We start from the raw sequence: 22303 nt of genomic DNA on the forward strand, positions 1-22303 counted from the left end.
ATCAGATTTCCAGTCCAACTGAAAAGTTTTTTATGTCCTGCAGAAGAGAGAGATTTGTGTGTTTCTGTAGGAGAAAGATGGAGGAGAAAAGGGAAAGAAAGGACTAAGTGGTTTGGGAAAGAAAGGATTAAGTGGTTTATCTCCTTAATTCCTTCAGCCTGTTAAAGTTAATCCATCTGAAGTTGAGTCAGATTTTTTATGTTTACATTTAATAAAAAAGGCTAGTTTACCATATTAGTTTCTCTCCAGTTACAAAAATGTGTTCCATCTTCCCATCCCATCTTGAGACRAAAGCTTTCGCTGCTTTCAAGAAAAACTACGTCTCTTATTTGCAGCAGGATCTGGTTGAATCAAATACAATTAAGATCAGTTGATTAATCAGTACACTACTCAAACTAGGAGAACAACCTGCTTAAAGAAAACAAACCATCTTCATGCCACTCACATTCTCAGAGTCTGATTAGAGTCTCTGAGGGTGCCGAGAGCTTACATTCAGTTAAGTGGACAGCATTTTCATTGCGTGTTTTCAACAGCTGTCCGCATTACATGATACTAACTGTTAGTGTGAATGTGTATATAGAGAGATATGTGTTTATGTATKTAAGACCTGTGTCATATGTGTATATACAGGTATTCGTGCTTATAAGACTGAACTAAAGCCTATTAATGCCAGTGGTATWACTTGTTCATCTCAGCAGACTTTGCAGTCAGGCTCATACACTGAACACCTATGAGCACTAGGGTTCATAGCAAAACTATTTGTACTATGCTAAATACAACCCASTTTGTATTTTAAGTTCCACTCACCTCCTTCTGTGTCTCTTTAATACCTGTTTTAGGAAGGCAGTATAATTAGTATGCTTTGTTCAGTTTCATTCTTTAATTTAGAATCCTGAACATTGTATGGATGAAACAGATAATCAMCACTGCATATTTGTAGATGTTTGAGTTTCTTTTTGGCTTGACTTTAGCAAGAAGRTAGAGAGAGAACTGCACTTTGAAACACATTCATGAATGAATTTGTTCAGATAGAAAGCAGCTTTTCAGATAGAAAATACAGCTATCCTTCTTCAAGAAAAAATACAGTTCTGGGAATGTTAGTTTAATTATAGGAGAAAGTAATCATGACACTGGAGTTGCAGATCTAAGCCTGGTTCTATTGAAAGCAGAAACTGTCTGGCGTCATAAGGAGAAGCATGGATCAGTTTGTAATTAACCAAAAGCTGGGTCGCTCACAAGCTAGATGTAACATCCCTACTCACTTAATACATTTTCTCTTACACAYAGTGTAAGTGCATCAATCCAACCTTAGTCTTCCTTTAAAAGCTCTGTGAGCACAGGACAGAATAAAAGCAGCTCTGGCATAAAATTGGTGTATTGATCTGAACTTTGAAATAATTTATGGAAATATGCCAAATATTGTGTTAACATGCTATGGTTGCTACCAACTAGTTTTCAAAATAGCAAAACTAACTGAATCCCTGTTACAGAATTGGCAAAAGTTACTGTTTTCTTATGAAACCCATTTAGATAATTCAGTCTTTTCTTGATTTTTCTAGTATATCATCCATGGCATGTGAAATTCATAGAATTCATACCCTTTTGTTTTCAGGGTACAGCCCAGAAAATATATTTAGGGCCTGAATTACCAAAAAAGGGAGTAATATATTTTATGAGATCCCTCCAACCATAGTTGTTTGAACAATTACATAATAATAAAATGCAGAGGAAGCATGATGGGGCACAGCCCAGAAGAATCTGCACTGCTGTGTTTTCATTTATTTTTTAAATTGTCTTCCCTGTGGAATAGTTTCCCTGATCAGTATTTCATACCAATCCTTCAAAAACTGATCTTAAAAGGCCTGCTATAAATGGGCTACAAGGGTGTCCAAGCATCCTGTAAGTGTATCTGCAACTGCGTAACACGTATTAGAAGTTCCATCGTATCCCAATGTATTATTCCTCTGAGTTCCGTTTCCCAAAGCTGTATCTTTTACCCTCAGATAACCAATAAGATTGCAAAGCCGCCTCCATATCTCAGAGCTCCCTGCTCTGTTTTGTACTCTTTTGTGGATGCCTATGGAGCATTAGCGTGGAGGCTGCACAGAACTGCGTGTGTCCACATGCACAGGTTAATGTGTCAAGCAGTTGCACAAACACAGTGCCACCATAGACAAGTTAATTACAGGCAGTAGGATGCTGCTGAAAAACATCTCGTCCTCTCTCCCCTGTGTGTCAGCTCACCAGGAGGATAGGGCTGAAGGAGGCCTTGCTGCTTCATCAATACTGCACTCTAATATTGGACTGTAACAGTTTTATGCACTTCACTTTTCATTAGCTTTCTGTGAAGCATGTAAAAATACAAGAATATTCCTAATAAAGTATAGTGAGTTTAAGTGCCTTGCAGAAAAAATAACCTTAAAATCCAACTCAGACATCTATTTCTGTACCAGATCTATCTAGATGTTGTTTTCCCTGTCCATGAGTAAAGCATATGAGACTTCACCATTGCCTTGCTAAGTTAAGCAAGCAATGTGATCACAAAGTTAATGTGAAATAAAATACGTTACAGTACTGAGATGGTGTTTATAGTCCTAACTGTCATAACTAGTAAAAGTACTAACTCTCAGAGCACCAGATTTCTAGTAATACTTCTTCTCAAAGGGGAAACCTGCTTTTTTGTCACTAAGTTTCCTTTATTATATACTTCTGTACTTTCTATCTGTTTTTATAAATATTTCCTGTAAGTAAAAACATTTCTTCGTAAGAATAATTAACTTGGCTTTGAAAAAAAATGGAAATACTGATGAAATTTCATAARAGCAACTTCACAGTAAATAAAATCTGACTGTGATATGTGTTAGTGGAAGATAAAGGATTTGCCTTRAAATAAAGGAGAACAGTATCAGGAAAACACAGACACTTTCCAGAGCCCAACACATTAACTCTATTTCAAAATGAGATCTAAAAAACCAAATCAGGCCAACATCAGGAGTATAGGTGACGGAAAAAATGGTGTGATTTTCTGAGGTACAATGTCTTTAGAAGCTCTACCCTTTTGGAAGAGAGTACAGTCATTTCCATGTAAATAAAAACTACACAACCATATTTTGTTTGAAGTTCATTTTTCTGCACTTTTTAAAGTATTTTACTAATTAGCCATTTGACCCTAAGAGTTCTGCTATTAAAGAAAACATCAATCCATTTCCACAATTAGGAACATAGGAATGACGTTTTAAATTTAACTTGAAAAAATTAGTCATTATAATAAAGTARTTGCAGATAGTGTAACTCTCAAAAGCTTTTCAAAAGGAATTATCATTATTCTGACATACTGGTGGGGAAAATGAGATAGAAAAGCAGTGGTTTGCCATAGGCGGATCTGGGAATAAAAAAACAGGTCTCCAGAGTCTAGTGTGTTCCCCAGGGCCACACTATTACTAAGTGCTCCTAGTGTGCAAAAAAATGATGTTTGCTGAATCTCATACATTTTTACTGCTGGCTGCATCTGACTTACTTGATATACAACACTCTCTTATTATTCTTTTCAGGTATTCATCCAGTGGTTTAAAAACTCCTCAGAATACTTCAATAAATATGCAACTGCCTTCAAGAGAGACAACCCCTTATTTTAATAAYGTGGATCAGAAGGACTTGGTTGGATATTCATCTTCAAGGGCCAACTCAGTTCCCATCATCCCATCTGTGGGCTTGGATGAAGCCTGCATGCAAATGCAAAATGTTCCTGAAGTAACAGGCATCAAATGGTGCAAAAACTCCTATTCTGCTGAACTTGTCAATGTGAGTTCCCCAGTCAGTAATTGTCTTATAGCAGAACAACATGAAGTGAAAATATTGCTAGAAACTGTCCAGGAGCAGATTCGAATTCTGACTGATGCAAGGAGATCAGAGGACTACGAACTAGCAAGCCTAGAACCAGAGAACAGTGCAAGTGAAAACACAGCATTTCTGCCCATGAGCCCCGTGGCCAAATCAGAACGAGAGGCACAATTTGTCTTAAAAAGTGAAACACAAAGAGACTCAGTATTGACCAAGTGACTTTGTGTAGGGGTTGTGGGAGGGAAAATAACAGATTGGTGCATTTGATGCTTTGCTAAACAGGAAAGGAGGAAATTAAATACAAATTATTTATATGCATTAATTTAAGAGCATCTACTTAGAAGAAACCAAATAGTCAATCGCCCTCATATCATAGTGTTTTTTAACAAAATATTTTTTTAAGGGAAAGAAAAGTTCCAGGAGAGATGAAGCTTACATCAAGTGCTTTCTAGGCAGGATTATAAATACAGTTTCAGTTACAGAGCATTTTAAAACTGTCCTGTTTGGCTGTTAGAAGGCTTAGGCTATGCATATTCTTTTCAGTAAAGGCCAAGACCATTCTTAGATTCATGGCTGGTTTCAGGGTAGTGCTGCCGTCAGCTGCTGACCAGGGACTCGCACCCTGGTTAGCCAGGCCCTTCAGCCTGGCATGAGCCTGTTCACCTCTTCTCTTGGCTCCAGGTTCACGGCGTGAAAACAGACCCACAAAGACCAACTCCTTGCCCAACTTCTGTGGTTTGGCACCAACTGTAGAATGACAATAAATCCCTAATTGAGCCAAATGCTTAACTATCTACCTTACTTTAATATGTGAGTAAGCCCAAGAAAGTCAGTGGAAACTTGTAGGAGGACCTTTGGGTTGGGAGAGTGTCCTGTGRGACTGGGGTCTGCCCTGAGGCAGGGGTCAGGAGACACAGTTGCTCTGCCCTGCTCTGAATTCTGCTTGTCAGAGCAGGATTGATGGAGAAAGAGAAGGAACAGGAGAAAGTGGAAGTGCTAAAGTGTGTACCGTGGCAAGTTTGGTTTTATTTTTAACAGTGGGAATGTAAACTCCATTGTTTGTTACAAAACCCTCCATGTTTCTGAACTGTTATACTCTGAAGGCATTTGTAAGCTCCGAGGAGCGCTTGAGTGTGTGTGTATTTTTTTTTAACTTATTTTTTATTATAGGTTGTTCAGAGATGAGTCAGGGAGATCCAATATGATCAAAATCCAGCAGAAGTGTGTTCATGCTGTCCTAATTTGTTCTCACTTTCAGTTCTCTAGTCACTTTAATTAATCATGGCTTAGGCTTGTGAACTTTAAAGCTTCAGCCCTACAGATGGTTCAGTATGGGCACAAAACCACAAACCTGCACGTATCTGACTCTAATGGGCTAAGCGAGAGCAGATGGTTTCCACCAAATCAATCCCTGCAGGGGATCAAGGCCATAGAGAGAAATGTCATTTCCTGGCTGCAGTATCCCAAGCACATTATAAACGTTTTTTTTCATTTTCTTTCTTTTGAGACCCTCCTTGTCCCCATACAATTGTAACATATGTCAATAATGCAATGAATTGGGTTCCATGACACACACATTCCTGTTTTTATTATTACTAAAGTATCTGCTTAAATTACTTGTGGGGAAAAAAGAAAATTAACTGTATTAAATAATTACCAAATAGCCTTCCCTAATTAATGTCAAAAGATTGATTAAAGAAGAAATTTACACTATATACAGATTGTATAAAAAAATCCTTTGCAGCAGTTATTAAATTGATTAGATGTGCCCCAAACTTTCCAGTTCACATGTCTCAAGACTTCTCAAAATAGCACAATTGATCACACAGTGCTGTTGTATGTTGAGTCAGAATAAAGCAATATTTTAACCTCTGTCAAGTAAATTTGAAAAAAAAAAAATACTGAAAGTGTATGTCATTTATTTTGTCCCCAGTTAAGGCATTAAAAAAAAATCCCTTCAGAAGTCTTATTGATCAAGTCTTATTTGGGGTTTTTTTGTTTGTTTGTTTGAAGACAAAGTTGATGAAATTGTCTTGTTTACAGAACTTTCTATGACTGTAATCTTTGCTGTGTGTTTTCAATAAAAATATATTTGAGGGCAAACTGTGCATTATGCCCCAGGATGGAACATGCCTTGTTCTGACTCCCTTCTTCAAAGCTCTGTGCCCTTAGCCTAGATTTTACAGTGGGATCACTGCAACGAGTGCTCTCATGACACGCRTCTACAGTGTATTGTAGCTGGGCACAGCCTTACTGTCTGTGGGCTGCGCTGACTGGCTGGTGTGCTGCCAAGCCCATAGCAAATAAACCCTGTGAAAAGCAAGATGTATCAGGTGGAGCTCAGCTTCACATTTGTGCAATTGCCTGACTTTGTATCRATGCTGTTTACATCCTGCCAGCTCAGGACATGAGCAAAGTGAGCTCACAGCTGCCCCTGCTAAGCCCCATGGACATACCTGTGATGCTAYTAATAGCTGCTATTATATAAAACTCTTGATTCTGTAATTTGTGAAGTGTGTTCACAATAAATTAATGGTATCAAAAGACGGTTTCACTGCAGTAATGTGCAAGATACTGGCCTAAACAGATGTTTCAAATGGAAAGATTTCCAATCCAGATGCAAGGCCCACTTGCCCCCAAATCCTACCAAACAGCAAATTCACCTTTAGAAATGTATTGGAAACACACAGCAAGATTTATGTTGAAGAACAAACTATATCATAAGCAATGCCTTTTTTGAGAGAATGTGTTCACTTGGCACCCCCAAAAGACCCAGAAACAGTCAAAAAGCARTGTATTTAAGACAATTAAGTGTGTGTTTGATTGAATCACAGATGAAGATCTGAAATGGTGAGGAATCTTCAGTTTATGTTAGATGCGATCTTGTATTCAGCAAAGGATGTGTGACTGTTATATGTTAACTGTTCTATTCAGTTTTCGGCATGTTTGAATAGAGAGATGTTAATATTAACCACATGACAGACTAGTGTATTATTTGTTAAGAGTATCACTTCTGAGCCTGTTSAAAATGTCATTGTTTACAGAGGAAAAGAAAAAGGTTTTGAAACATCAAAATAGGTAGCCTTGATGTGATTTGTCTGTTTCTCTAATGCAACTACTTTCACCCTGTGGAATCTCCTATTTTACAGTGAATGGAACAACATTTTCTTTGACGTCTGACAATTTAATTACGTCAAAGGCACGAARGATTTCATGAGGTTGTACTTTAAACAGCTGAAATTGTAGGCCAAATTTTGCTTTACTTATGAACCACATGGTCCCATTAAAATCAGTGGACCAGAAGGAATGCAAGTCAGTGCAGAATTCAGTTCATTCTTAAACTTACATCTCTGCCTAGCTTTGAAAACCACCTGTAATCCCCCTAAAAGAAACTCTAAAGTCAGTAATTTACCTGTCACCTAATTAAAAATTACATCCAACCTATGGAGTTTGAGTGTAGTCTGGTGTGAAAATTCGCACAGTGTTACACTCAAACTGGGAGAATAGCTAATTAAATAGACCTACTGATCAGAAAAAGCCTAAATCTCTTCAGCATAATACTGTGGAACAGAGTTATGAAATAGATATGATGTGAATCCTCCTTTTTTATTTTTTTTTTTCTGGTTCTAAATAAGAATGTCTTCAAAAAAAMCCAAAATGCTCTTAAAGTATGGGTTAATAGAAAGATCCCAGCATTTGAAGTAGGAAACATGGGTAAGTATGGGCACATTTAACAATATTAACCACTGAAAAACTCTGTGCAACCATGAGCTAAAGCTAAAATGTTCTAATTCTTGAAACAACACATTTAGATCAATAAAAATGTTCATGAGGAACATGCTCTTCAGAATGGTTTTGGTATTTAGCCACCTAGCCAAGCTCTCAGTTGATGCAGTCAATGCAGTAATAATAATTTAATAGATGATCATGTCCCCARTCTCTTTTACACAATGTCCACTATAGCATCAGAAAGGCTGTTAGTCTACTGCATGATGTAAGGTTTTCAATACTGATTTATAGATCTATCTTTGTTTTGTTTATGAAAATCATATTCATATGCATGTGCTAACATCCTCAGTAGAATGTGGTTCAAGGTTTGTCAGGTCTGTCCTCTTTCAAGGGCTGAATATTACTGACTCGGATCTGAAAGTGATGAATTTATCACAAACATGTGGCTAATTCTGACGTTATTCATCAAAATCCTATGGAGCATCTGGTTTAAAGTTTGAAGCCAATGAGACTATGGCATATGCTTATGATCAAGCAAGTACTAGATACACTCCTGAATCAGAATGTTCTATCAGATAATTCAGGTCTACTTCTAATAGAAGTAGAAAGAAAGATAATTCCTCTTTCCAATTCATCTACAGCTTCCTTCAATCATTCCGGACATTGCTTGAAYTTTTAAAAGAAATTACGAAAATTAATACAAAAAAGGACTCTTTCAGAGTTCTAGCTGCAGTAAATTTAAGCTTTTCAGAGCAGACCTGAAATAAAGGTGCTTTAAAAATCAGCATATATGTGAATTGCCTTTCAGTAAAACAATTTCCCTGTAAACAGTTTTTTTCCCTTGGGCAGACGATGAGCCTATATAAACTGACCTTTCCTCTGTTACTTTCAGTTTTATTACCTTGGCATGAATATAAAATGTTTAATTTTAGAATATAGAAGAAAGTAACTTCAGACACTTCATCTTTAGGCAGTCTGAAAAAACAAGCAAATGTTTGGTATATATTTTTGAACTTGACTTTCTTTAAAAATTTATTTCAGCAACCTGACAGGTCAATGATCACATTACATACTGTCTGCCACAGAGTCTTAAAGGCTATTTCTGTTCCCTTACTTGGTCTGGATGCCTGACTCTTACATCAAAATTTTAAAAARGTCAAGTTCATAGAATGTTAAAGGTAGTTCTTCATCCTATAGTCTTGCTGAGACTATAAAATGATCCTAACTTTATTTTGATGACTACCCACATGAAAACAACTGGCACCCTCAGTCTTCAGGTTTTGGACTTGACACTTCAAAAATCACCAAATTAAACAGGATTTTTTGTATTTTAAATAGCAACATTCATCCGAAGATGTAAATGAAGCAACTGTAACAACAGTTAACTACTTTTTAATATGATGTTGTTCATTCTGATAACAATTATTGGTTTGGGCCATAGAGAATGCTGTATTTCTTGTAAGAAATATAGTCACAAACTGTATTAATGGAAGTGGGAAGCAATTATTGTAGGCTAGAATTGTGGAAATCCACAGTGGATGAGAAAACAATCATCCATAGTGTATGCTGCAGAGTGTAAAATTGCTTTCATCTTAGAAGTAAAAAGAATATAGTTATATATGTGTCAAAATTACCAAAAACTTGAAACCACCTGTATTTATTACTGACCAAGTTAGTAGTATTTAAGAAAATGAAAAGGGGCAGAAATTAACAAATTCTTGATACTTCTATTGTGAATTAAAACAGAGGTAATTATGTTTTGATTCTTCATTATTTATTACAGCACCATTTCTAATGTCCACAGTAGGGACAGAATGGTAACACWACACTGACGGACTCCACTCTGACACTTATTTTTTTGACAAGATTTAAGAGTATCCTCTTTGCTTGAGAGTCCTTAATACAAGGAATGATTTCCTAATTCCCCACAGTTATTCTTGTGAAAACTCTTCTTTTTCCAGATAAATAAATAGTAAAATAAAACAACATAAAACCAACAAATTTTTTTGCTGTAAGGGAACTACTGTATTTTACAGCTGTAATTAATATGTTTTTACTGATAGCTACAGAAACTAAATAACATATAGGACAATGTATGCAAGTGGCATGGAAATTCTGTATTTGTAATATAGCCTTTAGTAATATAGTCTCTAACTCCTCAGGAGGAGACCTACATGCAAGTTGTATTTGTTTTCCTTAACACTCACTACAGTCTGTACCACATCACAACAGTGATTGAGCATTAACATAGCCTTATCTTGTTCTTTTTCCTTTTTCCCACTTCTTTGCTGACTTATATTCTCCTGATTTTACTGACATCAGTGATTCAGCATCTTTACTCATGTTCAATTATACTTTACCATCAGAATCAAGAATGTAATTTTCAGCTTAACTTTTGGCACAATGGAAACGTCCACAGAGTAAATTTAAGGCTTAAATTCTTCAAGACTTTATATGCTTACATTTCTTTGCTATGAGTAGACCTAATGGAGGAAACCTTTCCCTAGAAGTAGAATTTATGTAATCTGTGCTGTAATGTGTTTTCCTACCATTCTTTCATATCTAGTTTTCTAACACATAAAACTACATAGTCAGAAGTTCCCTTCATGTTTTCCTGTCCAACAAGTGAATGCGATTAGAATTCCGAGGCTTTGATATCCCATACATTAAATCTTGCTGCTTATATGCATATTTTACAAAATATTTAACATTTGTATGACCCGAATAATAAAGCGGCTAAGGGTCAACATAAAGAACAGCTACAAGTYAGGCATATTTCATTTTCTAGTAAGCAAACATACTGCTGGAAATAGTACTTGCAAAGTTACTTAACTGTAAACTGATAGTTTCCTGTATGTTACACTGTCTGATATATACATTTATGTGAAATAGTCTCACTATAAACATTTACCTTAAAATAATAAATCCAGGAAGTTGCAGGGCATTCTCTGCTGGTGTGCTGGCAAGTCAGAACTGCAGCTTGTTTAAATGAGAGGGCGACCAACATGCCAGCTAGTTTCCAAGTCTATTAACTCCAGAATACTGAGGATTTTACTTCAAGTCTTCCCATGTTTTCTCATAAATTAATGCATTGATCACTTGTATATTGTTGCCTAAGAAGGAATGATTGTGTGGTAACAGGATTAGTGTTCTGTATTTGTTCTGCAGTGATTAACAATGTAAAGTGTTGCTAACAAGACAGCTTCTGGCTCTTTCACAGTACCAAAGATAACAATTCATCTGAAGTGTCCTGAGTTAAGGCTTCAGAAGTTGCTTTCTGCCTCTTACTGATACTAAAATGTCTCCAAAGGTTAAGATCCCTAACATGTATTACATAAAATTATGTGATACAAATAATGCCAAATTCTATGAAACAATGAAAAAAAGTTGTGTTATTAAAAAGCAAATATTACCTTTTTAACGTACATCTTGCTTTGAAAGAACAATGAACGAAATCTCTCAGTTCTGTAAATATTTGAAAACTAAGAAAACAAATAATATATTCAAAAAAGTCAAAAAGAAAATGATAGTTACATGCTTTTTCTGAAATAAACAGTAGTACATCAAGGTTATCTAGATGCAGCAGGGAAATGAAAGAATATTCAGGCCATTTTCTATTTCATGTTAATTATAATTTTAAGACCTGTTGTAAGAAATTCAGGCTTGGAGTTTTCTTTACATGTTAATACATGAAGACAATGTTTCTTTCAAAATGCAAAGTTTACTTGTGTAAAAGGCCAAGGTAAGTTTTGCATACTTCAACAAAAGCAGGACAGAAATGCAGTATAGGTTTGACTTTGGTTTTCTGAATAAAGTGAAATTCAATTGCTTTAGATTATCTCTAATCTTTTCCAGAAGAGCATAAATGAGTATGCCCCCAAAAGAAAAGAGCTCTGAATACTTCATGACTTTTTTCAAAAATCAACCAATTAATATCAAGGTCAGAGCCATCTGCTGAATAATTCACATTTTGGGTATTTTTGATGTGCAAACAGCAGCTAATAGAAGTATTACCATACCACCACGGAAAGGTGCACTGTGAAGTGTTTTGAGAAGTGGGTAGAGGGCTTCTGGATATCTCACAGGTGAGGAGGAACACAGTTTGAGTTGTGCCAAGACACAACATCTGAGAAACTTACCTTACTTTCATTTCTCGACAGGTCTCTCTTGTGTGAATGAAATTCTGAATGGTGGTGAGAAACTGCCATCTTCAACACTAGTTAAATTTTTGATTTCAAAATTCTGGAGTCTTCTAAATTGTCAAATTTTGGAAGCAGAGAATTCTCAAAAAAGCCCAGTAAAATTTCTTCTGTGCATTTTTTTAAAACCATCTTTACTTGACCATCTACTACATCAGAATTCTGTTTAACTATTGAAAAATCCTTAGGTGATACATACCTAAATTATAACTATTTAGATATACATAACGATAAAARGGTATGGGTGAAATTTCTGTTTCATATTGCTGAGAAGTATGTTCAAGTTGGTTCTTTTGTGTATCAAACAGACCTTAAAATGCTGGAGATTTTTGTGCACATCAATGGCAAGTTTTAGTTTTACATGAAAAGGTAAATAAACCTAAAATATTCATAAAGAAAATATGGACTGTCTGAAACTTCCAGGTCAGACTCTGGTGTTATCCAAGTGGCAGTTGCTTCACTCAAAGCAACGTTAGTATGATAAAAAAGTGGCTCACAGGGGACCTTATGCTGGCTAAGTATTTGAACTGACTTAAGTAAGACCCAGATTTTCACGTGTAAGGGTCCAACCTGTGCTCCTGTTTGGTGCTGACCTCCCCGAGTTCCCAGCACATCTACAACTCCTCCATCAGTGACTTTATGGAAATACAAGTGTCCGCGCATACTTCTCTAGCTAAACTGTAATGAAATAATCTGAACTGAAAATGTATGGGACTAAGTCTCAGTTGCTGTCAGGTTACAGAGTTCCACAAGCTGGGCTAATCTACCATTTCTGAGGATCTGGCCCATAGTTTGAACTGACTGATTACATCACAACACTGTAAGTTCTTGGAACAATCCATGCAGAAATCTCTCTCTTCATAAGGATAACTTCTGAACAGCATTACAGCAGTTTAATTCCAACTAATCTCTTTTACACTTCATTGCGTAGTACTCTTGATTATTGCATAGGTGAAGGTACCATCCAAATTTTTTTAAAGCTGTCATTTCAGATCTGCCTTTAGTAGAGGAACTATTTCTGATCATTTAACTTCAGTTTTGACTTTTGTATGAGGTGTTCCAACTGTACATAACAGAGCTGAGTCTCACAGGCCAAAATTATGTATTTTTACATGCAAAAATCTCCATACTTACTCTGCAGCAATCATATGCATTCAAATCTAAATATGGGTCTGTGTGAGAAGGCTGTCAGGTTGATTTTTCATATTTTCAATTTTGCTTAACAAAATTATCTTTCAAATACAATTTTCTAGGAAGCTTTTCTGTATGTTCTGTAGAGAAGCAGTGAAGGCATAAATTCAGTCTGTCTACATTTTTATCTCAGCTAACTATGCTAGCTCTTCTTCTAAAGGAACTCATGAGACTAATTCTTTAAAATTCTGACCACAGAAGAACTGACACCTTGCAAGGTGAGGATTATTCTGAGCAGGTTTTGTTTGTGTGTGTGTGTGTGCACAGCAGGCAGGGGCATAAGTAAGGGCTAATTACCAAAAACCTTTCTAGCTAGTTCCACTAGTGTTACAATCATTAGACAGGTAAGTAATGCCAAAATTGTACTATATGGTCCTAGTTACATATATTTGCAGAACATGCTATATAAACTGATATCCTGTTTTCAAACTGGTCAGTGGTTTGTCCCAGATTGGGCTTTCACGTAGTTAAAAATAGCTTTTACCACTCTCCTTAACTTGCATTTAAGTTTCATTTGACTAACAGACATTTCTGTTATATAGGTAGCAGTGCCACCCTATTGCCGGAGAGGTGTGAGCGTCGCACAATCTACCACATTGTTTTCTGCCGATGTATATACATGGCAAAAGAGTCTTTCCTTAAATCTTGTAGGCACTACTCCATACTGTGAGGCCAAGGTAAGCTAGCATCTTGCAGGCTTGACCAAGCGCGAAAGAAAAGCATCGTGTTTCACCATAGAAGAGCTCTCCTAAACTAAGAATGCAAATCAGTCCAAGGATGAAGRAAAAAGGGTGACTTAGTATAAAATACAAATCATAGTCCTTTTAAAAAAAAAAACGGCTCCTTCATAACCCTGTATCAAATGGCAAAGTTTTCATTTTCACTTCAATTATTTTTCCACAAAGTAGATTTAGTTTGCATTTACATTAACTTAAAACTACTCCTAGGTGGCTTCAGAAAATAATGAGAACACATCACTGTGCAAACACCGATGCTCTAAGAAGGCTCTGAGTTGCTCACGGGCAACTTTCCATCTCTGTGGGTAGATTGTGGGTTACGGCGCTTTGTCTGTCTTCCTCAATTAGATCACAAAACACCTGACAGCACTCTGCGCTCTTTTCTTACTGTCTGCCGATGCAATCCTGAGCAACTGATCATATTAAGAGCACTTAAAATTTGAATGAAGGTAATGGAAACATTGTTTATTCACTGTGAATATCCAGCTCAGGTAGTTGGAAAAACTGCAACGGAAGACTTCCCTTTGCAGATCATGTGCCTGATTTATTAATTAAATAGGTTTTCAGTCCTCACTGTTTAATCAACAAAGACATTAAGATGCGCAGAAACAAAACGACTCGTTCCCAAGACTAGTCTTTAATAGCCACAAATCTAATGTTTCAGACTTTTGCTAAGAACTAATCAAGTGGAGTCAATCAGGCTTCATTTTAACAGATTATCCTTTAATGTAGAGTTATCCTTGATTTCATAATTTCCTTTATGCATCACTAGATGGTTCCCATATCACATAAAATGACGTTTACCTTAAAACTGATCTGTAGATATGCATGAATGCACCTAATATTAAGTCTGAGCATWCTTAATGCATAAGGTGAGTCTTGTGAAATCTTCTTAGCAGCTTAAAGTCTTGAACCATTCCCTGAAGTAACTACAATTAGAACATCAGCAAAATCACTTCTGTTGTCAACAAAATCACTGATAAACACTTGAGTTGGATTTGGAGCTTCTGAATAATAGATGTGTAAAGCTACATACACAAACTTTTTTAGAACACAAAAATGAATGCTCCAACCTAATTCATCTRCATAGTCAGAGAAAGTATCAACTTAAATACATAAACTAAACAAATTGCTGAAGGGGATAATATTGTTCATTTTCAACTGTGTTTATTATTTTTCCACCAGTAAAAACAAATAAAAGGAGATGAAAAATAATCATAGTGCCTATCACAAAGATTGTGTTTCAAGGACTGTGCAACGCCTACTGCTACACAGTTATATTGACTGGAAAGGAAACCAGCTTTTAAACTGACTGTGGTTAAAAAGAACTTACCTTAGCAAACTGTTGCTCACCATTCCAGGAAACAGTTGTACATTTCCGTATGTCTGGCCTCTGTTTTGTGGAGCTGTACGTTCCTGTCCCTGGTTTTAAAGGATAAAAAAATAATCGATTTAAGAACCAATCTGTATTTTGACTTATTTTTATACTTCAGTTGCTTAGACTGGTTTATGCATATAYGCAAAGAAAGCTGAACAGTGTTATTTTTCTACTCAGTTTCACAAATGAGTTTTATTGCGTGTGTAATTGAATTCAGTCCTTCTTCCTTAAGTGGTGTTCTCACTGTATTATCATCGGTGACCTCTTTGCTTAAAGCAGATTTTTCATCTGTTAACAAGGCCGCAAAGAGAGACCAGACTAATCTGTCCGAAGACGACAGCTTTGCTCACTTCAGCGTTGCTGGCRGAAGGATCAGCCAGGCCTGCCTGCAGCAGTACCGTTCATGAAGCTCACGCGTGTCAGCGTACGCAGAAACGCATAGGTGAAAAGCTCAAGTTTTCTGCTGTTGAAGTCAGTCTTTCCAGCCTAGCCTGCAAGCCTCTCAGTTTTAWGCACATTAAACGAGCCATGTAAAAACGCTGAAGTGACAAAACTACACATTCACAGGGTGAATCAACCGAGGAAAAAGCGAGCCAGCAGTACGTGGCTTCCAGAGGCCAAGGAAAGGAAAAGCACGAATTYTTTACAAAATGTCTTCCCACCTCAGCTCAACGAGATGGATCGAGGCACCATCCCCAGTATTTCTGGCCGGATACAGAATAGAAGGAGAACTTTAAAGCAACGTCTATTTAAAAGGTGGTCGGTGGAAAGAGCGGGCCAGGCCGGCAGGGCAGGGCAGGGCAGGGCAGGGCAGGGCAGGGCAGGGCAGGGCAGGGCACCCCCCTCCCGCCAGGAGCCGGCCAACGGCCGCCGAAGCCGCCCCGCAGGCGCTGTCTCAAATGGCGGCCAACGGCCGCCCGCCCGCGCGCCGCCGCCCCCTCCCCCTCCCGCAGGCGCCCACCCGCACGGCGGCTCCGCGACCGTTACCAAGCCGAGCCGCGGCGCGGTGGCGGCGGTCCCCGGAGCGGCCCCTGCCCCGCGCCGGCGGCCCGGGGCGCGTTTTCGGCGGCCGTAGCCCGCTTTGGGCGCGCAGGTGCGTGGCGGCGGCCGGGCGGGGGGCGCCGCTGCCGCCGCCGGAGGCGCGCTGCTCGGTAAGGAAGCGGTGAGGTGCTGAGGAGCCGGGCTGGCTTCCAAGGGCGCAATTTAAAATTAAATAAGGACGTAGCGAGAGAAGCTCATGAAATTCCTGTTACGAGTCACATTGGACACWGAAATTCTGCGTGCTCGCGCGGTTCCATTCGCCGATATTAAAAACACATTAATTAAGGCTGCCTTCTGAAGCTAGGCTCCAGCATGTACTATACGGCTTCAGGAGTTTCTTGTGACGGTCTGTATCCTAATCCTACAAACCGCTTTTCTTAGGCAGTCATCTGCAGCTTTCCTCAAACCATTTAAATCCTGTAATTCGTATTCCTCACAGATCTGTAACAAGCTGCTAAAACTGCCACTGATTACAAGCTACATCTAAAGTTATACCTTCTGCTAATGGCAAACAGCAATTACCTGCTAGTAAAACACTTAGAGGAATGTTGTTGATATCTTGCAAAATAAGAGTATGTCTTACTGTAAGTATCTTTTTGGCCAGGACTTCGGTGAGCACATGCACGTGTGGACCGCAGCGAAGTGCTTMGTTATTTGAGAAATGTCCCCAGACTTGCACAGCTGAAGAAGCAAAGATAATCATGAAGCTGCTTGTTTCAGTGATAGCACTGCTCGTTAAAATGAAGGTATTGTGACTAATTTAATAATATTAAGAATGCCACATTTACGTCTGTGTGCTGGATGCTTTCTCGAGCAGAAGAGTTTGTTTCTCATAACCAGTTCTTCCTTAGTACAGTGAGATAAAAAGTTGGAGGTGGTCAGGCTGCAAAAGAGCCACCTCTTATGAAACTCTGCTTTTTACCCTTTTCTGGTGGGTTTGCTGCTGTCCTCCTTCCCCCCCCCCCATTAGCACATTATTCACTAGTATTGTTCAAGTAGGATTTGCACAGAAGCAAAGATGATAGAAGAAGGCTGGTAGTTCAGGAGCCCCTCTGTGTGCAGCAGAGTGAATGAATGAGGAAGCCTAAGGGAAGTACAGCTCTTGCCTAAACTAAAGACTGACCTTAGGAGATCTATGTTCACAGTATAATAAGGACTTAAACGACAAACTCTCAGTGAACCTTCTCTGTGCTCAGATTGATATAAGACAGATCAAATAAAAGGGATTGACGTACAAAACTAGATGAAGGAATCTACCCTGAAAACAAGAGTTCTCCTCCCCTTCCACCCCCACTTCTTATTTACAAGAAAAAGAGGTGGCTACAAATAAAAATGTTGCTCAGCAGAATCACCTGACTGCAAAAAAACAAAAGAAAAAAAGAGTTTATAGCTAAAGCCTGTGATTGCAGCACCTGAGTGTTTTGTGCTCACATCTGTACCTCTTAACCAATCACTTTGACAGCAACTGACTTGAGTTAGGTGTGGTGAGTTAAGCAGATTGACTACTCCATTTTAAAGGTGATGTTCTGCAGCACAGCTGACTTCTTTTAGGAATAAAGAAGGCTAGAGAAAAATATCTTCTTATTGCTAGGAAAAAAAAAGCTTTCTGGTTTGAGAATTTTATTTAGATTTTCAGTCTTTTATTTTTTTTTCCTTGAAATTAGGCTGGAGGAAGTGGTTGGCATTTAATTTTAAGGTCTAATTTAAGGAAGATTTTTAAGGATTTTTTTTCCCCTTCTTGATTTCTTACAGCTTTGAGTGGCAGAGAACTATACTGATACTAGTGTCAGCTTGGATATTGTAAGCATATCCAAGCCTATCTTGCTCCATCCTATCCATCTCTTACTTGTAACTATTCAGAAAACTCTTCAATGTAGTGGGCTGAGAGGGGAACAGAGGAAATAAGGCTTCTCTCTGACAGTTAAAACAAAATTCTGAAGTTGCATTATGTCCCCCTGCTTACTTTCAGTATTTTATGTAAAGCCTCTAGTGTCCTTCTTAGTGTTTCTTAGTGCTACTATTCCTTTTTTCTGTGTCATATTTCATAGTTTGCTGTGATTCTTCTAAAAATAGTGCTGCTATTCTAGGCTGTGATTTACATCAGTGATAATAGACATGACAGTTATGCAGGACTTAAAATGAATGTGGTTCTGGTTTTGGCCAAGCCTCTAGGGAACCCAGAGGGCCCCGGTGTTTGTTCAGGCACCAGGAGAGCAGCCTCCAGGCAGAGGTCTCTGCGCCATGGTGGCTGAAGCATCCCTGTGAGCTTGCTGAAAGATGTCCAGGCAGCAGTGACTTGTCTGCTGACTGTATGAATTCACTTATTCAAACTTGAAAAACTCAAACTATGGAGATGGTTCCCTGTCAAGCTGCTGCTCTTCAGAGAGTTGATGTTGTAACAGGAATTTGCTAGGGAAGAATTTTATGAAAAGCAACAGTTTATGGACATCAGTTTTCCTCTTTGCAACTGGCAAGGTGAGGAAGGTTGATGCTGACATAGTAACAAGATGGGCCTCTGTGGCGATGGGAGCTGATTGAGATGTGAGGCAAGCCCTGCATTAGAGAGGAACCTGGGTGAAGGGAGATCTTGCTTGTCCTCTTTGAGCTCTGCTTGCTCTGTGACCTTTCCAGAGCACTGCACAGACTAGCTGCTTTTTGTTTGCCACTCTCCATTAACAGTCTGTATTGTACTATTAGATGTAATGAATTCTGGAGCCACCTCCATAGGGAGCTTTCTCAGTTTGAAATGAATAGCATTTATAGATTTATTGGTGATAATTCTCTCTGTAAATGTGAATCAACACAACATGTATAGATGTAATTTTTTTTAATTTAAAATCAAATAACTCTATCATTGCTACTCTATTAGTTGAGCCAATATAGATGAAATTCTCTAACATACAGCTTTCTCTTCCACGAGTTAAATGGGTTTGTCACTCCTAGAAGGCTGCCACTAACTATTGCTATACTGGGCTATTAATTCCTTTCCTCAGGAAGTTTCTGTTTTTATGTGGCCACAATAGCCTGAAATAATTTTAGCCCTGGTACTACTTGAAGCCTTTTGGTTTAGCGCTCTGATGCTGAATTTACAGCTTCTACTAATGTCTTACAAATATTAGCGAGAAATGACAATGCAGAGAGGGAAGTTTAATAAACCTCATCAGAGCAATAGTTCAGGATTCACTAATACTCTAGTATGCCTATTTGCTTACAAAATTGCATCAGAGTAAGTCCTTGAGACGATGAAGAAAGAGTTTATTGTAGGTGTATTATGGATTTCTTTTAGATACTAAAAAGATATACCATTTATTTTATCTAGCTGATGATAGAAAAATAAGATGATAGCCTAATGCACGTTTTAAGTCAGAGAGACTGTTTGGAGTCCAGAATTCACAGTGCCAAAGGTTGAAGTTCTCCTTTTTATATTTTTARAGTTGTAAAATGTTAGGCTGCTATTGTACGCTGGAAGCAGCATTAGTGAAGGATGGAAATTACAGAAGTATTTGCGCTTTGTCTTATAATTTGTTCCCTAGACTAATGAAAATCTCATGCCATGTGTGAGAGGGAAATACGAGGAACTGAGATAGGGATTTGTCACCTGAGAGGTGACATGAAAGGTGTCTCYCATGAAACCAAACAGGAGAGATTTTCATGATTTATTACGGATTAAATATCACTTTAATCAAGAAGATGCCTTAAGTAGCCGGTTTAATCATTGTCATCAAGTTCATCAGAGTGATTGAAACCATCATTACTTTAGCAACTGATTATCAAGAGCTGGAGGTGGTCTCGCCACTAATACGGGAGCTGCTCGTTAGAAAGGTGTCAGAGATCCCTGATGGTATCCATGCCTAATCTGCCCTGGCATTTTGCTGAGTTTTGCTGGAGTGTGTGTTTTTCTCCTAAGATTAAACTTTGTTCAGTGTAATTCAAATTAATTACTATTTTGTATTACAGATAACTAAGTATTTATGCATGAAGCTTGTTGATAAAAAGCAGAGAGTGCAAAAATCTATTTGATTGCTTCCTGGGCTTTATAACCAGAGGCAAACAAATCATTAACTATTTAATCAAAGTTTAAATACATCTTTATCTTACAAACATGAGGTCTGTGTCTTGGTTTGCCTCCAAGCTATGTCATCTCAGCTGACTCGGCCAATRCCAAGAGAAATGTAGCAGCAGAGGTCTGAGATCAGGCAACTTACTGTACCTGTGTTTATCTTCTTATGGTACAGCCTCTTGTTTCAACTTCCTTTTGTAGATAAAACAAGTCTTGGATAAGATCTCTGAATACTCTCCAACAATATAGGAGATCAGGTTTCTGGCAGAAATAATCTGATTACAGTTTTGCAGGGTTGCTCTTTAACCAGTCTTTCTGGGCAGTGTGCTGCAACAACACTGAACCCAAAAAGGAATGGGTGTCTGCTTTCAGGGAGGCTAAGATGTTGATTAAAACCTGGCAGCTGGGAGACATCTCATAGGAAGAGCTTGAAATTTCTGAAAAAAACCAAAAAGCTACCTCTAAACAAAGCAAAATCACAAGACAATATATGCATGAATGGACAGGTTGTTGACCTGTAGTCAAATAAGCAAAATAATCTTAGACAAGATCAACAAAATAATAGAGTCAGTTTGGAAGTTAAGATACAAAGTTCCTCATGTGGAATAACAAGATAAATTGGTTGGAAACATGAATCATGTAGAGTACACTCCTGGGATAATAGGGGCAGATAAAGGGAAATAGGAAAGTTTCTGTTTAGCAGCTTAGAATGGGATGTGAGATATGAGCGCTGGCAAAACCTCAAGTTGCTTTAGAAAGTGTAAAAATAAGTTTGAAAAGCAGTTAAAATAACAATAAACTATACTGCAAGTTACTTGCAGAGATGAGGAATACAAACAGCTAGAGACCTTGAGTAGTGGGGTTTTTTTATGTAAAATTGAAGAAGATATCCTGTTACCCTGATTAGGTGAAAAACTGCCCTCTTTTTCTCTCTTCCCTTCTTCCCCTCCTCCTGTTTAACATCATGGTCCTAACACAGAATTGGAAAGTTGCTCAAATACTAGCAGCCAAACTAGTAATCCATCAGAATTTATCTCAAATCAGTCAAATTGTCCAGATTTGCTGATGGGAGAGGAAGTTGTTCTGAACAACAGCCTTACAGAAGAAGCAGCAAATGCAATTAAGGAGGATGGCACCTAGCAATGCATAGAGAAATGCACAGGATTTTAATCCAGTTTCAGAATGCATGCTGAGGGGAGGGAAATCAGTTTCTTATGTGAAGAAAATGAATTTGAAACTAAAGAAAACCTTTTAAAGAAATACTGAACTGAGGAAAAGCAACCTGAAAAGGATAATTTGTGAATGTGAGGGAAGGAAGGATAAAAGATCTGGAAGTGTTTCAGGAAAGCCACTTACTCTGACTAGGGAACAAGAAGTGGCTCCCCTACTTACTTTTTGTATCAGAAACCGTGTACTTGTTTTCTATTTTTTAAACATATGGGAGACTGCTGGTGACTTTGTGTATGTATATATACGTGTGTGTGTGTGTATATATATATATAAAACAATATATACACAGTATATATACACACAAATTTAGAGGAGTAATCTGTTCTCATTTAAGGATAGCAATACTCTCCTGCATCACAAATGGGTGGGTTCCTAAGATACACTTTCTTAGGCTTACATTGCAAACTTCTTGCTTGTCCTTTTTACTCTCTGTGACATTGCCTTGTGCATGTTTACCCCTGCCCAAACACCCTAGACCCCTCAGAGATAAAGAAATCGAGCCTTTCCCTTCAAAATGATTTCCTTTATTATTTTTTTAAGCTATAGATGCTTCCTCAGATATAATGATTTCTTCTCAATATAAACTCTTCTAGGGCCTTTCTGGCCCATTAATTCAAGCATAGCATATCTGACCCACACATAGTCATCACTGGGGTGTCATATCTGTTAGATGCTGTGGTTTGTCTTGAATTGGAAGTATTGGAGTATTTCTCCAAGTATTGGATTCTCCAAACATCCACCAGTGTCATATTGTTGCTTTAATAAAATATTTCGTGGAGCTGAACAGAGCTCCCCCCAAAAAGCATTATTCTCTACCATCATAGGATATAGAGAAACAATATTTTTGAAGACAGAGTTGGCATATGGAGTTTCATCAGGCTTTCCCCGCTTGCACAGA

General features: G+C 38.0%; 1 protein-coding gene and 1 long non-coding RNA gene across 2 annotated transcripts in view; one reads left to right on the top strand and one right to left on the bottom strand.

Moving 5' to 3' along the window:
* Window positions 1–4975, top strand: part of NRG3 (neuregulin 3) — a gene marked incomplete at its 5' end in the record, with an annotated part of 396892 nt that extends 391917 nt beyond the window's left edge. The window contains one exon of the mRNA XM_085323677.1: window positions 3552–4975. Coding sequence (XP_085179803.1) covers window positions 3552–4059 — 508 coding nt within the window. The remainder of the gene's footprint in view (window positions 1–3551) is intronic.
* Window positions 4976–10486: 5511 nt separating this feature from the next.
* On the bottom strand, window positions 10487–15832 carry LOC146585007 (uncharacterized). The gene is made up of 3 exons (XR_014898076.1): window positions 15737–15832; window positions 15030–15118; window positions 10487–10682 (listed from the first exon to the last, which is right to left on the bottom strand). It is a non-coding gene; the product is annotated as an uncharacterized LOC146585007 (long non-coding RNA).
* Between the last annotated feature and the right edge of the window lie 6471 nt (window positions 15833–22303).

Source organism: Rhea americana, unplaced genomic scaffold (genome assembly GCF_003343005.1).
Source record: "Rhea americana isolate MKP2758 unplaced genomic scaffold, rheAme1 scaffold_86, whole genome shotgun sequence".
NCBI lineage: Eukaryota > Metazoa > Chordata > Aves > Rheiformes > Rheidae > Rhea > Rhea americana.